This window comes from Nylanderia fulva, unplaced genomic scaffold (assembly GCF_048542155.1).
Source record: "Nylanderia fulva isolate GAGA-0341 unplaced genomic scaffold, ASM4854215v1 Scaffold6, whole genome shotgun sequence".
NCBI lineage: Eukaryota > Metazoa > Arthropoda > Insecta > Hymenoptera > Formicidae > Nylanderia > Nylanderia fulva.
This window is the reverse complement of record NW_028190698.1, coordinates 2786023-2805933: the sequence shown is the minus strand read 5'-3', so window position 1 is coordinate 2805933 and position 19911 is coordinate 2786023. Positions and strand designations below refer to the sequence as shown.

At 28.1% G+C, this 19911-nt stretch overlaps 1 protein-coding gene across 6 annotated transcripts in view; it reads right to left on the bottom strand.

Moving 5' to 3' along the window:
• Positions 1-19911, bottom strand: part of Pax (paxillin) — a 39201-nt gene that overhangs the window by 8465 nt on the left and 10825 nt on the right. For 3 of the 6 annotated variants that reach the window (XM_029316065.2, XM_029316043.2, XM_029316073.2), the window contains exons 3-4: positions 10718-10872; positions 100-277 (exon numbers count right to left, since the gene is read on the bottom strand). In XM_029316065.2, the coding sequence (XP_029171898.1) occupies positions 100-277; positions 10718-10872 (333 nt within the window). Of the gene's footprint in view, positions 1-99; positions 278-10717; positions 10873-13514; positions 13766-14279; positions 14299-17291; positions 17411-17946; positions 18000-19911 lie in introns of those variants that run through there. The other 3 variants (XM_029316058.2, XM_085487864.1, XM_029316051.2) reach the window with 3 other exon arrangements.

Here is a 19911-nt window from a genome sequence, read left to right as displayed (position 1 = left end):
TATCATATCGTAAAGAATATCTTTCGCGTCTTTGAAAAATTGGTGAAGGATTTATTGATAAAATTTTGGAAAATTTAAGAATTTAGATAAGAAGCCAACCTCTTTCCTGAAAGTGGGCATTATAGCGCGCATTGCTCAGGTCTTGCAGGAGAGTATCCAACTCGGAAAGATTGTTATTGAGGGAGGGCATCTTGCTTCCGGCGCCCGACTGGGTGTAAGACGCACTTCCGGTTTTACCGATGGTTTCCTCTATCGCCTCGCGGTTCTGGTAAGTCGGCTACAACATGCGGGCAAAATTGCGATAAAACAGCTTCAAAAACTTCTTCATGAAATAGATATACTCATCGTCAAAGGCATCGGTTTCTCTGTCAATTTTTTGCGTCGAATGAATTTTAATGCAATCATTATTAATCATTTTTTTATCTCATCTATTCAACATTCTTATCTATGTCTTCATTATTTTTCATCACGTATGTAAAATTTGAATTTTATTATGATGACAATGCGTTATCCTAACGAAACTAAATAATTTTTCGTTAGAATTAAAATACCGGTGCACAAGGCACCAAATTTTTACTTGGACACGGCCAAGATTTTAAATATGAAATAATCTCATATTTTGAGATTTAATTTCAATACCCCTTTAACCCCCCTACGGAAAATAAATAAATGAATGCAAGAGAAAAATATAGATCCGAAAATCGCTGAATCGGGATTTTCGGATCTATATTTTTCTCTTGCATTCATTTATTTATTTTCCGTAGGGGGGTTAAAGGGGTATTGAAATTAAATCTCAAAATATGAGATTATTTCATATTTAAAATCTTGGCCGTGTCCAAGTAAAAATTTGGTGCCTTGTGCACCGGTATTTTAATTCTAACGAAAAATTATTTAGTTTCGTTAGGATAACGCATTGTCATCCGCGATTTGGCTCTTGTTGCCCGTCTTATACGTTAAATTTATATTTATATTACAGAGCCTTGTTAAAACTCTTATATTTTATTTATTAAATTATTTTATTTATAATTTAATTATTTTATTTATAATTCTGTTTTTTCATGATGTTCGATGTATCAAGTTTAATAGCAGATGCTTCTTTAATATTTGATCTGGCTATAAAATAATATAACATAAGTTATATTATTTTGATAGTAAAATGCCGAAAGCAGTTAGAAAAATTAATAGCACTTTTAATTCTGAGGATGAATGAATTGAACGAAAATGTCGACGCAGCTGCATGATTTTTTATGTTCCGCCAGATGCACTTGGCTTGTTAATCGACAAAAAGCGACGGTCTGCCAAGTTTGCGTGAATTGCATTATTATTTAGAAACATGATGTCACTAGAATCATTATGCATATGGAACGTCGTCATTCGAGGAGGATGATGTGGTCTTTTCGGTTTCGATATAGTCAATCTTAGATCGCTTTTTAAAATGTTCCAAAAAAAGATCGCAATCATTTCGGCTTTTCTGTTTAAACCTCGATAAATATAATCAATAATAAATAGTATACCACACAATAAATATATCGTTTATCTCTGCAGATCGATAAAATTGATAGACATCGACAATTGGATTATTTATTGCACTTATTGTTGGACAATTTTTGACAAATTTGTAATAATTGTATAATTTATAAAAATAAAATAAAAGCTAATTTATAAAAATTATATATATATATATATATATATATATAAATAAAAAATTATATATATTATATGTATAATTAGTTTTAATATATATGTATATATATATATATGCCTAATGTTTATCTATTCGAATTAAAGTCACAATTTGAAGAGATACAACATTTTGACAACTGAAGCAAAGCTACTGCAATTACGAAATCGGTGACACGCACGAGGTCGTTTTAACTTGTTTACCAAAATTAAATTTAATACTTGACGTCACGCTAATTGATGGCCAAATGTGAGAAGGAACCATAATCATAAATTAGAGATTTTACGACTTTGAAGAGGATGTGAAACGAAAGGTGTAACGCAATTGATCCGTTTCAAATAATGTCATATGAAAACAATGCACCACTGTCGCTATTCTTTTCGCAATTTTAATTGGAGAACGCTAATAGATGTTATTTTATATATATTAATTTATATATACATAGAATAAGAAGACTATTTTAATTTATATACACATATATATATATATATAAATTAAAATATTCTTTTCATCAACAGTTTTTACAAATATACTAAAAATATAAATACATATACTTATAAAACTGCATTAAAAACTCTATAAACTGTAACTTTATATATATATATATATATATATTTAAAGTTACACATTATAGATTTTTTAATGCAGTTTTATAATATATATGTATATTTTATATATATATATATATATATATAATATATGTCTATTAATATTATTATAATATATAATATATATTAATATTATAATATACATATATATTTAATTAATATATAATAATATATATATATATATATATATATATTTAAAGTTACACATTATACATTTATGCATCTTTGTAAGTATGTATTTATATTTTTAGCATACTTTTAAAAACTGCAATGTTGATACATTCAAAATGATAATTTTGCAAATATAAAACCAAAAAATATAACAGACAAGTTGCTAGTGGAATTTTTGAAAAAAAAACACAAGAGAGGCCAGATTGCTACGCGATACTATTTTTTTGCAATAAAGCAGTATTACGGCGCATTCTGCTGGATGGAAATTGGGTTACGCTGAGTTGTCAGCCTAAAAATATCTGTGGAGAACTAGCAGAAACATATCATCAAGACATATCGGTGCGGAAAGTTTCGACGACGACATCACTATTAATGTAAAGAAGTATCCGTATTTTTTACGCGATTTCCTTGCAACTGTCATAATTAAATGGCTTTTAGCAGATTAATTTGACAATTGTCAAATATTCGGTGAAACAAATATTGCAGTCGATGTATTCTTAATGAAAATTTTTAATGAAGAACTATTATATGCTTCGCTCTTTCTACAATTTATCAGTCTTCAATATTCAATCTTTTTTAATTGGTAGAAGTATTATATGTATATAAAATAATTTAAAGCTATTTAGGAAATCTCGACTTCATTATTTAATAATATTGTAAAAGCTAGAATTTTTTCGAGAAACACTGTTAATTTTTGTGAAATAATTTTATAATATAAAAGGACAAAATCAGATAAGTGTAATATTACAAAGAATGTTCAAAGTAGTTCTAGAAAAATTGTGTGACAATTTCACCATATGCATGTAAAAGAATTAAATTTTATGTGCGAAAAAATTATCTTTATTTTTCATATTTAAGTATTTTTATTTCATGTCACGCAATAATTATATTTTCAAACAAAAATAGATTATTTCAGAAAAACACGAAAGTTCTTTTGTTTTAAAATTTTTGTTTTAAATAATCTCTCTTCGAATATAATAAAAAAAATTATTTTCATAAGTTAGTGAACAAATTCACTTTTTAATAATTAATGATTTATTTTTTATTTACATATAATCTTTTTTCTATGCGTGTAAATAAAATAAAATTAAGAAATTATGTATATTTATTTCACTTATATAATATATTATAATAAATATTATATTTTACGTTAGTGTCTCCTGTCAAGGCAGTTTCAAAAAAATTATCGTATTAAATAATGAATATTCATTATTATCGCAACAATATTAAATTGTTCGTAAAATCTTTCCCGAAGTAAGATGAGATATAATAAGATATTTAGGACACTGTGTATCCAGGACACGTTATATGTCCAGTATATGAAGAGTTCAATCCGTCGTGCCAACGTGTACTGTAAAAAAAAAATGTAAGTATTACATAATAATATGTAAAATTACATAAATATTAAGTGTAAAATAGCGCGATATATAACAAAAATGTATACATTTTATATCGTATATTTTTACACTTATTATTTATGTAATTTTACATATTTTTATGCAATACTTTACATTTGTTTACAGCATGGATTGTAAAAAAATATGTAAAATTATATTTTAAAAAATGTATAAAATTGCATAAATAATAAATGTAAAATTACATGATAAATAATAAAAAAATATACATTTCCATTATTTATCGTGTAATTTTACACCTATATTATTTATATAATTTTACATATTTTTGTGTAATATATGACATATTTTTTTACAGTGTGTGCTCGCGTTGTTTCAGCATTTCACCGAATTTACGCAACGGGCTGCACATTTGCAACTGCAATGCGAACGTCTGGAATCATACACGCGCAACCGTTTACACGGGCTAAATTCGCGCATCAAAGGAAAGGAAAAGCTTTTAACATCTGACCTTCGACAGAGATTTTGCATTCTTGGCGGTGATCCGGTGAGAAACATTATCGCTCTTGTCGACGTGTGTCTCATAACCCGTGTCTCGTACTCTCGTATAAGATGTTACTTAAAATTGTGACAGCCATTTTAAACAACATCAAAGAGACAACGTCAAAATAACAAAATTTACAATTGACTTTAAGCGCGATACAAGTTGTCGCTAAAATTCAAATATGAATTTCTATAAATTCAAATTATAAATTCATTTACACGTGTGAAGAATTATAATCAAAAATCGATAGAATTTAAGAGAGATTCAATTATCAATTATGTACTTCAAATAAAATGTCGAAGAATAAAAATTCAATAATTTTTTGTGCTATTATTTAAAATAATTGTTTGTTTAAAGTAAATTTTGTACGTTTAAATACTATGTACTTAAATAAGTATATAAGATATTTTTATCACGAAACGAGCTCGTTAACTTCATTTTCGCCTAGTTGGTGTTCGAGAAAATAGGTCTCGGACTTAGTCGCGAATCTAGATCGCTTCGCACGTTCTCGATCCGTATCCGAGAATGACGACTGCAGCAGAAACGTGACGACAGATCAATGTCACAACGGCACGTTCCGAGAAGAATAACAAAAACGATATATACAGGTGCGGTTTAAGAAACGTAGCTATTGTCAATTTCAATCTTAAATTTCGAAGCTCGTCGATTCGTGAACAATCGATAGTTTCTCAAAATTGAATTTGACACAATATGATAAACGTATCAGAAAATGGATATTAATATTATAATAAATATAAATTGTTATAATAATAAAATTTGTTCGAAAAACATGCAGTATGTTTAAATATAAATTATATAAATACAAATAAAAATTAACTTCTTAATAAAAAGGGAGTCTTCATTTTTTTTGTGAATTTAATTACGTTTATAAAACTTGATCGTTTGAGAATTATTTTTATAGTCTGAATACTTTTGATCATTATCTGAATAATGCAAATAAATATAGAAACAACTGTCGTATTTGATATTCGATAGCATGACTATCTGGACTTTACTTATTGTTAGACTTAAGAAGTTCATTCACCTGACATAGAACGTTCTCCTTTGTTCCAGGTAAATGACACTATTCGAACTAGATATCAAAAGAAAACGAATATATCGTTTTCATCAAATATATTATTTTTAATAATCATTTTAGTTCCCATTTAGTTCATTATATATTTTTTCGCATTAAAACTTGTTTGTTTTGTAGATATAGATTATTCATAAATTCAAACATATATTTTAATATATATTCGTAATTTTTCTCTCATTCAAACATCACCAAAAAATTTAATTTTTCACCTATTTTTCGACTGAAAATAATAAGATAATTTTATTTATTTTTTTTTTAATTGAAGATAAGAGATACTAAAAAAATTATAACACGATTGAATGTGAATACTTGTATCATCCGCGCGATTTTCGATACAAAATACATTGAAATCGACTCGCCTCTTAGAATTCCACTTTCAGAAGGACACGAAACGCTCGCAGCGAAAATATGTTTACATGTCTTACAGGAATACAGCTATTAAAAAGATTTTATCCGCGTGCATTTTTGAATGTATAAATACATAATGTTGCAACTCGACGATATTATCGGACTGAAGGTGAACGAAGGCGCTTTAAAAAAAATTACGATTTGACGTGATTGGCGCGATGGCGAATGGTGCAGTTGGCTCGACCGCGTATTTTGCGGCCAGAGTGTAACTCTAGTCGACGAGAATGAATAATAGAGACCGGAGCTGTCCTAGGCCGAGGGAGGATCGATAGAATCGGCAGGGAACGTAACAGGTGTCCCGTCGTGGAAAACTCGATATATATACGCGGTCGTGGAAACGCAACATTTTTCCCTGCACTATTCTCTTTTATACGACTCGTGGAAAATATTCCTTTCAGACATGAATATGATTATTTAAATTTTAAAATTCTTAAAATTTTTAATGCTAAAAATATGTATATTTCTATAAAGAGGTATCTAAATCTTTCGTTTTTTTGTAACACACATCCTATTTGAAAAAAAAATATATATATATGTATGTATATTACTGAAATATATTTTTTAAATTAAATACAGATTCATTACTTTTTATTGTAAAGTTTTAGTGGAAAATATTCCTTTCAGACATAAATATGATTATTTAAATTTTAAAATTCTTGAAATTTTTAATGCTAAAAATATGTATATTTCTATAAAGAGGTATTTAAATCTTTCGTCTTTTTTGTAACACACATCCTATTTGAAAAAAAAATATATATATGTATATTACTAAAATATATTTTTTAAATTAAATACAGATTCATTACTTTTTATTGTAAAGTTTTAGTGTGGAAAATATTCCTTTCAGATATGAATATGATTATATTTAAATTTTAAAATTCTTGGAATTTTTAATGCTAAAAATAGGTATATTTCTATAAAGAGGTATCTAAATCTTTCGTTTTTTTGTAACACACATCCTGTTTAAAAAAAAATATATATGTATATATATTACTGAAATATATTTTTTAGAAGCAAATCTATTTTTCAATTAAATACAGATTCATTACTTTTTATTGTAAATTTATGCGACAAACTTTTATCGCTACACAAAGCGGATTTTAATTTTTTACTTGTAACCTTGCGTGCATAAATTTTTTTTAGTAAACGACTTTTAAAATAATCGATATTTATTTAATTCGACAGATTAAGAATTCTATTTAAACAGCACGTGTGATTCTAAATCAGAAAAAATTATTTGAACGCGTATGACATAAAAATTTAATTCCTCATTTTGTAAATTGTTTTCAATTAATTAATTAAGACCTAATTTCTCTAAGTTATTCGTATATTGTATGATCTATTTTTTCTATTGACTAATATCATTACAAAGGGTTGGTTCTAATTTTTGTATACGTAGTTCTTGACACATTGATTTATCACACAATAATCACTGATTAATTAGCTGTTAAATTTGTAACAAATGTATACTATCGAATAAAATATAAAATCAAATATTATATAATTAAATAATAATAATATTAATATAAATAAATCATAATTAAATAGATAATAAATTAATTTATTATAATGTAAGCAAAATTACTAGAAATAAAAAAATATTAAATTAATATTATTTAATATTATAAAATATCAAATAAAAATATTATAATCGTGAATAAAATATATATTTTATTTGACTATTTTTATCACTATATACTTAGGATAATAAAAATGTCAATTTGATATGCACGCGCTAAGATATGAAAAAATGGAATAGTCAATGTGTTGCGCACGTTTTCGCGCTGTTTCTTTATCCAGAGTAAAAAATGAAAAATACGAGAGTAATTCGAGCCTCTCTTCCGACTAATATTCTATCTGCCACAAACTGTTCGATGTTACATGCGCCTCGTAGTGATGCTTCTCTCGAGCGTCAATTTTAGACACGATATTGATTCTAATTTTAGCACTATTGCGTCACAGTTATTTCCAATCGTGTTTTATGATTCTGGAAAATTTTTTCAAAACAATCGATAATTAACGCGAAAAACATCGAGTTTGTCGCAGGAAAACTACAAATCGTCGCGAGACTTAGTTTTTACAACGGAAGCAGATTATTCGTTCGATCTGTTCCGTAACATTCTATTTTCACGGTTGTAACAGATAACTATGCGTGTAAACAAATTTAAGAGCGTGGTTAATTTATGTTCCAAAGATATTTCGAACCATTCGCGTCTATTAAATTATTATTTAGTTCCGTAAAGTCACGATATATATATGAACGAGTTTCCAAAACAATATAAATTAAAGCAACACAAATATTTGTCGTATAAATTTAAAATAAAAAGTTGGAAATCTCATCTATTTAATTTTAAAAATATATTTTAAAAATATATATTTGTTTCTTCTAGATTTAAGTAATATGATTTTTAACAGAATGTGTATGATAACAAAAATAAAAAAATTATATAAATATTTCTTTAGATAAATATATTTTTTAGGATTAAAAATTTTAAGAATTTTAAAATTTAAATTTAATTAAAAATAAATTATTCGCGTCTATATTAAATATAATATAAATAAATATAAATAAAATAAAATATAAATTAAATATAAATAAAATAAATAAAATATAAATTAAAGCAACACAAGTATTTGTCGCATAAATTTCAAATAAAAAGTTGTAAATCTGTATTTAAAATATATTTGCTTCTTCTATATTTCAATTCAGTATGATAACAAAAACAAAAAATTTAGGTAGATATTTCTTTAGATAATAATATACATATTTTTTAGGATTAAAAATTGTAAGAATTAAAAAATTTCAAGGAAAAATATCTTTGACCATGAACGTTCTTATTAACTGATGTTCAGACCCTGAAAATGAAAACAAACATGTGAGCGAGAAATGTCAAAAAGAGATCACGTTTGTCTAGCCAAGGCATCGGTATCGACAGTTATTAACCGTCAGCGAAGAGGTTTATTTGCGGATTCCCCCTATGTCACGCTTTCGCGACCATGACGACGAATTGCTCTATTTCGAGACGTTTTCGTAGACTGGAAACGACGTTATTGCCAAAAAGTTAATTTTGTGTAACGAGGGGAGAGACTGCTACACACAAAATCAAATACATATTGGAGAAAATTACGAATATATTATTAAAAAGGATAATATATAGCATAATAAACATGTTTCATACTTTAGTACTTTTTTTTAAAAAAATGGGATTCTTTGTCAGTAATTATGTATTGTTTATATATCACAATAAATAGATCATCTTCTTTTTATAGCAAAAATATACGCGAATTCCTTTTATTTTATATAATATATAATATATTCAATCGAAAGGATTGAAAAATATGTTAAACTCTTCATGTCGAGTTTCGTAGTTTCTATTTTGTAAAATTCTACATAATTTAGCGCGACAGTTTGAAAATTCAGCGATTGCTATCGAGCTACCAGCATTTGGCTCCATCTGGTAAACTACGTCCACGACTTTATAGTAACGTCTTCAGCAAGCTCGCTGAATTCTTCGACTTCGTCGATAAATCATCGAGACATGTCCCACGTGTTCGCAATTTTGTTTATCCTCCGCAAATGGATCTCGCGAATTTTATTTAATTGCGATGTTTAAAATTCTATAGACTTCTATACTAAATATTTTTTTCAGGAAAATTGCGATTTCGCGAAAAATCGCATCCATCATAATTTTTAAAATATATTTAATTAAACTCAGCCACAATTTTTTTTCAGGAAATGGCTGAGTCCTATATTAAATATATTTTAAAAATTATGAGGGATGCAATTTTTTTTGCGAAAATCGCAATTTTCCTGGAAAAAAATTGTAACTAATTAAATTAAGACACAAAGTAAGAATTTAATCTTCAAGATATAATCAAATAGCAAATTTAAATATTTAAATATAGTGACTTATTTAAATATTATTATAACATTTAAATATAATTATGTTATCATAATATTTGAATATAATGAATCATTTAAATATTTAAAATTTCGCCGATTATAACTTTTCAAATGCGCGAAAAAAGGAGAGCCTTCATCTCTAATTAAAATTAAGAGAATTATGTATTAATTGCAGCGATTTAAAATTGCGAGATACACGGAGAGAACTTTCTCTTAGAATTTACCCTAAAAATCATAATATTGAAAGAATTTTAGAGTTTCTTTGATTAATATTTACCACAATAAAAAATATTAATACGTACTGTACATTTACATATTAGTAAAATGAGTCGAACATATTTTATATCTTATTGTGGATATTAATATATTTCATTTATGATAAATATTAATTAGAAAACCTCTAATAAAATTTTTTCATATTGTCCCACGATTACCATGATTTTCAGGATAAATTCTAAGAAAAAATTCTCTCTATGTATACTGAATATTCTAATTAAATTAAGACAGGCTAGACATGAAGTAATAATTTAATCATTCAGATATAATCAAATAGCAAATTTAAATATTTAATATAGGCAATTATTAAAATATTTAAATATGTATAATCAATCATTAAAATATTATCATAACATTTAAATGTAATTATCATAATATTTAAATTAATTATAATATATAAAAATATAAAATCAATCATTTAAATATTACAAATTTCGCCGATTATATACTTGTCGAACGCGCTAAAAAAGGAGCGGCTTCATCAATCCCTAATTAAAATGAAAAGTTATATACAGATCGACGTACTAATTGTAGCGACAAAATCGCGAGGTAGGTATGTATATAATTCTCGGTTGCATTTAAATTCGTCGTATATGGAACGAATAGGCGCGGTCTCTTCTACTCAGAATCTATTAGTGCTCCAATTAAGATGAGAGAGAAAGAGATGGACATACCGATTGCGGCGGCAGCGGCGAGGTCCGATTGTCATAAGACCTGTAGACGGTGGTCGCGTGGGTGCGGGCACCATTGAGCGATCCGTAACCGGGAGTCGCATTGCCGTGATTTCCCTCCGACGTCACGGTGTTCTGCAGGTCCGCCAGCAGCGCATCTGAAAGCAGATTTTAAGTCCAATTTATATATTATCAAAATTACGAAAAATTCGATTTTTCGCGAAAATCGCAATTTTCCCGAAAAAAAATTGTAGCTGAGTCCAATTAAATATATTGTAAAAATTACGAGGAATTCGATTTTTCGCGAAAATCACAATTTTCCCGAAAAAAATGTAGCTGAGTCCAATTTAATATATTGTAAAAATTACGAGGAATTCGATTTTTTGCGAAAATCGCAATTTTCCTGAAAAAAAATTGTGACTGAGTACAATTAAATATATTGTAAAAATTATGAGGGATGCGATTTTTCGCAAAATCGCAATTTTCCTGAAAAAAATTGTGGCTGAGTCCAATTAAATATATTGTAAAAATTATGAGAAATTCGATTTTTCGCAAAAATCGCATTTTTCCTGAAAAAAAATTGTGGCTGAGTCCAATTAAATATATTTTAAAAATTATGAGCAATTCGATTTTTCGCGAAATCGCAATTTTCCTGAAAAAAATTGTGGCTGAGTCCTATTAAATATATTTTAAAAATTATGAGAAATGTGATTTTTCGCGAAATCGCAATTTTCCTGAAAAAAATTGTGACTGAGTCCTGTTAAATATATTGTAAAAATTACGAGGAATTCGATTTTTCGCGAAATCGCAATTTTCCTGAAAAAAATTGTGGCTGAGTCCAATTAAATATATTTTAAAAATTATGAGGAATTCGATTTTTGCGAAAAATTTTTTTCTGAAAAAAATTGTTGCTAAGTCCAAATAAAAATATTGTAAAAATTATGAGAAATTCAATTTTTCGTGAAATCGCATTTTCCTAAAAAAAAAATCGCGGCTGAAACACACTATCTCATCCCTAAATTTATCGAGCTATCTCCATTTCAGAAGCATTCTGTATCATGTTTCTTTTTATCTATCTATAACGGAAATAAACAGACAGAAATATTCGCCTGATTTCCACCTCCGCGCTATCGTACACAAAAGATAAATATATGTAGAAAAAAATATATCTTATTATCTCCATTCATTATTTCGCGAACTTGAATTTATAATATATACAGATTAGAGGACTCAATTTATATGATCTAACAATATTTTCACCAATAGTTCCAACAAGAAAACATAATACAAAAGAAAAACATTTCTTATAGCATACACTTTTTTATGATATCTTAACACCTATTCCATTTTTTTAACGGAATAAAAGAATTAAAAATCAAGACAGTTTACAAGATATTTCATAATTATGAAAATAAAAATAAATATAAATATAAATAAAAATAAAAATATAAATATAAATAAAAATAATAAAATAATATAAATATAAATAATATAAATAATATAAATATAAATATAAATAAAAATAATTTAAAAAATTAACATAAATTAATTTATGTTAATTTTTTTAATTATTTTTATTTTATTTAAATATATTGAGTATTTAATTAATATTTTATATATAATATATTGCGTACTTAATTAATACTTAAATATATTGTGAGTGACATAAAAAATGTAATAATTTTTGAAGTATTTGCAAGTTCCGCAAAAGTGAAGCTCGATATGTCGGTTATTGGTCCAATCGAGAACTCACTTATCTAATTTCGAGCTGGCGCATGTAAAAAAGAAAATGTCACGACATTGTTTAACGATGACGCATACCCGTAACTTCGCCGTTGCGTCCTTGACTTGCCTTGATTGTCACGGCACATTTATTTATTTCATTCGAAATGTTGAGGGGAATCTCTCTCCATTTAGTCGCGAGATTAAATGCGCAATATTAAGAAAGTCAAATGCAAATATAAATATATGTCACGCGTAAAAAAAAAGGAATGACAAATCCAGGAGATAAAAACGCTAAATGCAAATGTGCATATATCTATATGCAAAACCTTATAGATATATGCACATTTTTATGAAAAAAAATTATATATTTTATTTATAACTGTTACACCTGGTAACAAATATGGAGAAGAGAATAAAAGGGAAAAGAATAGATTAGAATAAGAAGAGTTGGAAGCAAATATTTACTGCTGCCAGCCAGAAGACTGGCATAACAAAGCGAGTTTTTATTGTCGTGCAAACACGACAAGTCAATTACAACGCATAGATTGAAAAACAAAATGCGAATCTTTTCATTGCAGATTCGTATTATTTTTTTTTATTTCAATTACAACTGATTTTGAATATGCAATTGAAAAAATTTTTTTATCCAAATATTTTTCCCTCTTTCTCCCATTTATAGAAAAATTTTAAAAATTCCAGAGAAAAACTTTAAAAGAAATAGTAATAAGTATATCTACACTTTCCTAATTAATCTGTTTGCAGTTTCGATCACATGGAGAGAAGTTTCTCTTAGAATTTACACTGAAAATCATGAAAGAATTTTATAAGAGTTTCTCTCATTAATATTTACACAATTAAAAATATTAATACCTACCGCAATAAAATATGTATACATATAACAAAATTAATCGAATATATTTTACGTTTTATTATGGTAAATAAAAATTCTTAAAATTCTTCCAATACTGTCCCACGATTACCATGATTTTCAGGGTAAATTCAAAGAGAAAAAATTCTCTCGGCGCAGTTTAGTTCGTCGAATAAAATTGAAATAAGCAAAGAAATGTGTAATCACCGAGAGTAACGAGGTTACTGGTTGCCTTGTCGCGATTGTACACCTGGTACAGATTCTCGTCCTCGGACACGTAAACGCATCGCGTAGTCTCCATCGCGAGAGATTCGAAAAGGCGCACACGACACACCCACTATTTCAGGAACGTTGAACTCCGCGAGAGAGGCGAGCGCGCGAGTTTCAGACCGAGTTCGGCGAGTTTCGGTCAGCAAAAATGCGGAGAAAGTCCACAACGCGACAGAAGAAACCCGCCGACGAGAGCGGAGGATTTTCTCGATTTCTGCCTCTTTTTTTCTCTCCTCTCCGTAATTTCGCCTCGAACGTATATACAAAATTGGTGTAACTGTATAAAAAAAATATTATTATTATTATTATATTAATAAAAAATAATTTTTCAAGTGTCAGTTCTGTCAAACGATTTAAAATTAATTTCTACTTGTATTTCTACTTGAGAAAAAAAAGAACGACAAATGAATTCACAGCAAACCGCGACATCGCGTTAATAAAGACTGGCGCCGATAAGAAACGCAAAGTTTATCAAGCACTCAATCTCTCTGCAAATTTATCTCTCCTCGAATGCAGCCAGTCGCGCCAATTATGTATGTATACTCATGTGTTTCCCGAGGTTATTATCGTCTCTTCGTCATCTGTGTCACGAAACACGTCGCTATCAAATTCTAATAAAAAATAAAATTAAATTAAAGTGAAAAATCGAACATTTCGAATCGAGAGACGAACTACATCGTTCGCGCGTGTAATTTCGTTCACCTCGAACAATTTGCACTTTGTTTCCTCTAGCACTGATTATCCTGAATGACTTTGCTCCGATTATTTACTCCGATGACACGTGGAGCGACGACGCGTCAGCGTCGACGGAACGGCACTGATTGTCATTGAAGTTCGCGGGAAAGCGATACCGCGAGCTGGAGGAAGCGAAACAGTCTCCTTCTCCTTCTGGAGAGGAGAAGGAATGAACGCAAGGCGAGCATATAAGGCGCAAGTGACGATAGTGGGGCACATTCTCGTGTTCGACGACGGAAGCTTGCGGGATTCAGAAGAAACGAACATGAGCCTAGGTGACTGCTTTCACGATTCATTACGAGGAAGTTGAGATTGCGTCGACCCTAAGTGGCTTCGAGGAAACTTTGGCGGTCTAGGAAAGAGGATATGTACAGAGTATCCCAAAAGAGCAATTTGGAGTCGAGTTTTCTTTCGGAAAACCTTGAGAAGCACGAGTAAAGTGAAAAAAAAAAAAATACTAGAACCTGTTAATTGTATAATACGTTAAAATTGAATTAAATTTGAAATTAAATTTTGGAAAAATTACACTCATAATGATATTAAAAATATTTTTTAAGCGAATTCCAGCTACCTTAAGTAAGGGCTTTTCGTGAATTAAATAAATAAAATTATATTCTTCACGAGAAAGCCTTTAAGTAAAGGCTTTTCATGAATTAAACAAGTAAAATTATATTCTTTGATTAATTTCAGATATATAGAGTTTGCTGTAAAAATATTAAATATTTAATTTATGAAAAGCCCTTACTTAAAGGCTTTTCATGAATTAAACAAATAAAATTAGATAAGAAATATATTTTTATCGGCTCTCAATATTTATATTATTATTATAAACAAATAAAATTATATTCTTCGATCTATTGGCCGATTTTAAATATCATATATATATTTATATTATTATTATAAACAAATAAAATTATATTCTTCGATTGATTTCAGAGAGATGGAGTGTGCTTTAAACATATTTTTAATATAATTTTGAGTGTAATTTTTAAAAAATTTAATAATTCAATTTTAATGTATTAAATAATTGACAGATTGTAGTATCTTTCTTTAATTTTTTGCTAAAGAAAAATTGACTTCAAAATTGACTGAAGAATCTTAAGAAGGACATCCAATAATATTTGATATTATAATTATATATGAAATATACTACTGAAATATAATTAATATTTTTGTCGTTATTAAAAAAATTTGAAAACGCAAGGATTATTTCAATTTCACATCTCAAGCACATAATTTACCGTAAGTTAATAATCAGAAAATAAAAGAGTTGCAAACAAAATTCAACAAAATTAGTTTCAATTATCTAGAAACTAATTTAATTCAAATGTTCTTTCATTTATTCTGTGGTGGAATTTACAAATCTTCAATTTTTTAATTAATTTAAAGAAGATTTTATTATTATTTCTCAATTATTCTTACATGGAGAGAATTTTCTATTATAATTTACCTTGAAAAATCATAGTAATCGTGAAATAATATGGTAATGAAGAATTTTAATAAGAGTTTCTCTGATTAATATTTACCACTATAAAAAATATTAATAACTACCACAATAAAATATATATGTACATAATAAAATGAATCGAATATATTTTAAATCTTATTGTGATAGATATTAAAATTTTTTTATTGTGGTAAATATTTTAATCAAAGAAACTCTTATAAAATTCTTTCGATACCATATTGTCCTACAATAATGATTACCATAATTTTCAGGATTTTTAAGAGAAAATTCTCGCTGTGTAATTATTCTTATTTTTAATATTAATAATTAAAACTGCATGTTGGTTCAAAATTGACTTGCTATAATTTCAAAAAAAATATATAGAACAAAAGACACCTTTCATATAGAGTGGCTGAATAAACTAATCGTTTAAAGTGCTCTTTGACCACTTTTGTAATCTAGGATAGCAAACAATCTTACAGTATATTCAGTTGATTTAAACACATTCTAGATGGCAGGAGAAGGCTGAATGATGAAGTACTTCGCAAACTAACTCTAACATGAAACATTCAACTCGCAACCAAAATATCTTAAGAGAACTTTGACATAAAAACATATTTCTATCCATGTATATTAAATCATATATTTCGCACGAAACGAGTTTAATTATTAAATAGCATTTTTCGAGAAAATCTCGAAATTGCACCTCATTCAAATTTAATGAATTCGTTCGTGAATTGTTTTTTTTAAATCAGATTCACGTTATTAAAAAAAATCGATATGTCAAATTCGTATATCGCTTTTGCGCCGCTAATGCAATCTTTTTTGCTCAGGCCGCAGGTTGAGTAATCGTCTGAATGGTGCTTTAACATTGGCATGGAGCCTGGCTGAGCTTATCGAGGTCTATTTTGTATGGCTGATTCATACCGCGAGTCCGACATCGATATATCGCGCGTAAAACTTGCGCGTGCCTTGCGTAAACCGCAAAGAGGAGGATGAAGTCGTGACGTTAACTATTCCAGCATCGTTTCTCCTTATTACCGCAATATAAATTCCTGTCAATCTGAATTACTCACCAAGTTTTCGTCTAACCTCGGTCGCATCGCAATTAACGCTAAACTAGGAAGAGTTTGCGAGATGAAGAAGAATTACATCGATGAGTTCAAAAGACATCGCGTCTAATTTTTTTTTATAAGTAATTAAAAATTGATTTTTTCTAGAGTTTTGTTTCTCAGGAAAAACATTGTGTTTATTAAAGTAAAAAATAATTTATGCATTATATAATTTAAATTATATAATTTTTAATTCTAATTTAATAATTATATAAATTAAAGTTTTTAATAAATTATAAAAATAATTATATTTTTATATTCAATGGTGAAATTAAAAGATAAATATAATTCATACAAATAATGAGTAATATATTGCTAAGATGAGTTTACATATTTCGGTAATGAAGATCGAGACACGATGTTGCAAGACATCGTTGAAATTAAGGTTAATTAATGAGAAAATACTCGAACAATACTTACTAACGTATTGTTCCCACCGTGCATGACGTCGAATCGTCGCCAAATGAATCGGTGAAATCGGCGAGACAGGCCTCATCACGTCCGTCATTTTTACGCGTTTTCACGAATCGGCACTTTCTCTACGCGATCAAACAAATTCAATAACGCTAATGAAATATTCTAGTGTATGCCATACTCCGAAATCAATCAATTCATAAAGATCTATTTACAAAAAATTATAAAAATTAATGTAGTTGTCAAACATAAGTTCTTTTTAAATGTGATATCTTGTTTTAATTGAACGTCATTTCTCAATTTTCATTACCACATTATTATAAAAAAATTATCAGATATTATATAGTTTGTTTCTTGCAGTAATAATTTCTGGCAATCCTGTACAATTGCATAATAAACATATATGTATATATGTATATATAATCGCGATATTTTCACGTCTTAAATTAGCTGACAGCAGACAGAATCACGAAAAAAAAATTGTCGAGTTTGTAATTTCCCCTCAATTTTTAAAACTGCATGGAATAATTATATACTTATATGTTTATCAGCTCTAATTGAATTTTTGCAAGTATTTTGTTAACGAGGAAAGACTTTGACGATGAGACAGAAGCGGAAACGATGAATGACAATGTAAACAGGCGGAAAAAAGTCTTATTACGATGAAAAATATATTTATCGCTCGTTATCGATAACGCTAATCGCCGGATTCCGTCCGAATTCTCCGTAAATCACACGCCAACTGAATCCGCCTGTGTTGTGCTCTAAACTTCGGCTAGGTGCCGCGAGGTAAAAATAAATCACACAAATTAGAGCAGAACTAGCGACTTCTCGCTCTGGACCGCGACTCGACATCTTTAATCCCACTCCAGAGAGTTGTTAAGCTTCATTTTCGAAGATCCTATAACGACATACAGTTCCTTTCTCAATTTCCTCCAAAGTGACAGATTTCTCTGGAGCGGACGAGACGTTAAAAAAAATAATCTTCTAATATTTAATATCTTCAGATATAAAAAAAAACATCTCAATGTCAAAATCAATCAAGTTTCTCAGGAAATAAAAATATCGTTGGTCGTAATTTTTCATTACACTTGACACATCTATAAATAATAAAATGGAATAATGCCATTAATGAAGAGTAAGTGCATCTTAAGTGGAATGAATATCGTCACGGGCAAAAGGTCACGCGAAGAACGAGAAACAAACAGAAATTATTGATAAGAGCGACTTCACCACCTCCGCGATTCGACTAATTACAAGTAATCACTAGAAACACGGATTGTGACAGGAGCACGTGCGCGGATGATCGGCGAAAGATGATGACTCGCGAAGATGATCGATCGGCTGAGGATGCCTGGCGGGACCAAACTGAACTGGCACCACGTGCTGTTGTTGCCACTTTACTCAGCTGTCCGTGGCTAATGAAATCTCTGTTACGTGAAATTACCCTCCCCTTGCACGGAATTTTCTTTTAGAATTTTAAGGTGTCCAGCAGACTCAATGAAAAAAATTCCCTGATTTTTTCAGATTTTTCAAGACCTAATTTTTTCTTCCTGACTTTTTAGTATTATTTTTTTCAAATATATAATTTGCATATATCTATATGATAAATCAATTAAATGTTAAATCATGAAATCCTTGAGATATTTTTGTCAACAATGAAAAGATTCGGAAGTTAAAACAAAAATTTGAATAAATTAAACAATCTGCATTATGTATGATAACCGAAACAGACATGTCACTATAAACTATCTAAATAATCACCTATTTTATTTATATTATATCAGATTTTTTAGTTTCGTCTCTATCAAACACATCGAAATAAAATAACACCACAATGAAAATATAAATTAACGAACATGCTGTAGATAAATCGATTTTTAACAACACAGAAAATTAGCGTTGGGAGTCAAAGAAATGTTTATATTTATTTAATAAAAATTTTCAAATTATTGAGACAAATGTAGAATAATGTGAAAAAATCCAGATAAATAGTAAAATTTCCTGACTTTTCACTGACAATTCCAGATTTATAAAATTCCTTGACAATGTCCGGTTTCCTAGATTTCCCTGACCGCTAGACATCCTGAATTTACCTTGAAAATCAGGGCAATCATGGGACAATATGATATTAATAAGAATTTTATAAGAGTTTCTCTAAGATTTACAAATAAAAAATATTAATATCTACCACAATAAGATATAAAATATAGTTTGATTAATAGTAAATTTTATTATGTACATATTAATATTTTTTATTGTGGTTAATATTAATTTTTAAAATTTCTCTAATTAATATTTATCAAAAATAAAAAATATTAATATTTATTAAATTATATTATATCATAGTATCATAGTAAAATTTACTATTAATATTTTTAGATATTAGTATTTTTTATTTGTGGTACATATTAATTAGAGAAATTTTAAAAATTAATATACACCACAATAACAAATATTAATATGTACATAGTAAAATTACTCGAATATATTTTATATCTTATTGTGATAGATATTAATTTTTTTATTGTGGTAAAATATTTAATCGGAGAAATTCTTATAAATTTCTTCCAATACCATATTGTCCCACAATTATTATATGATTTTTAGGATAGAATTCTAAGAG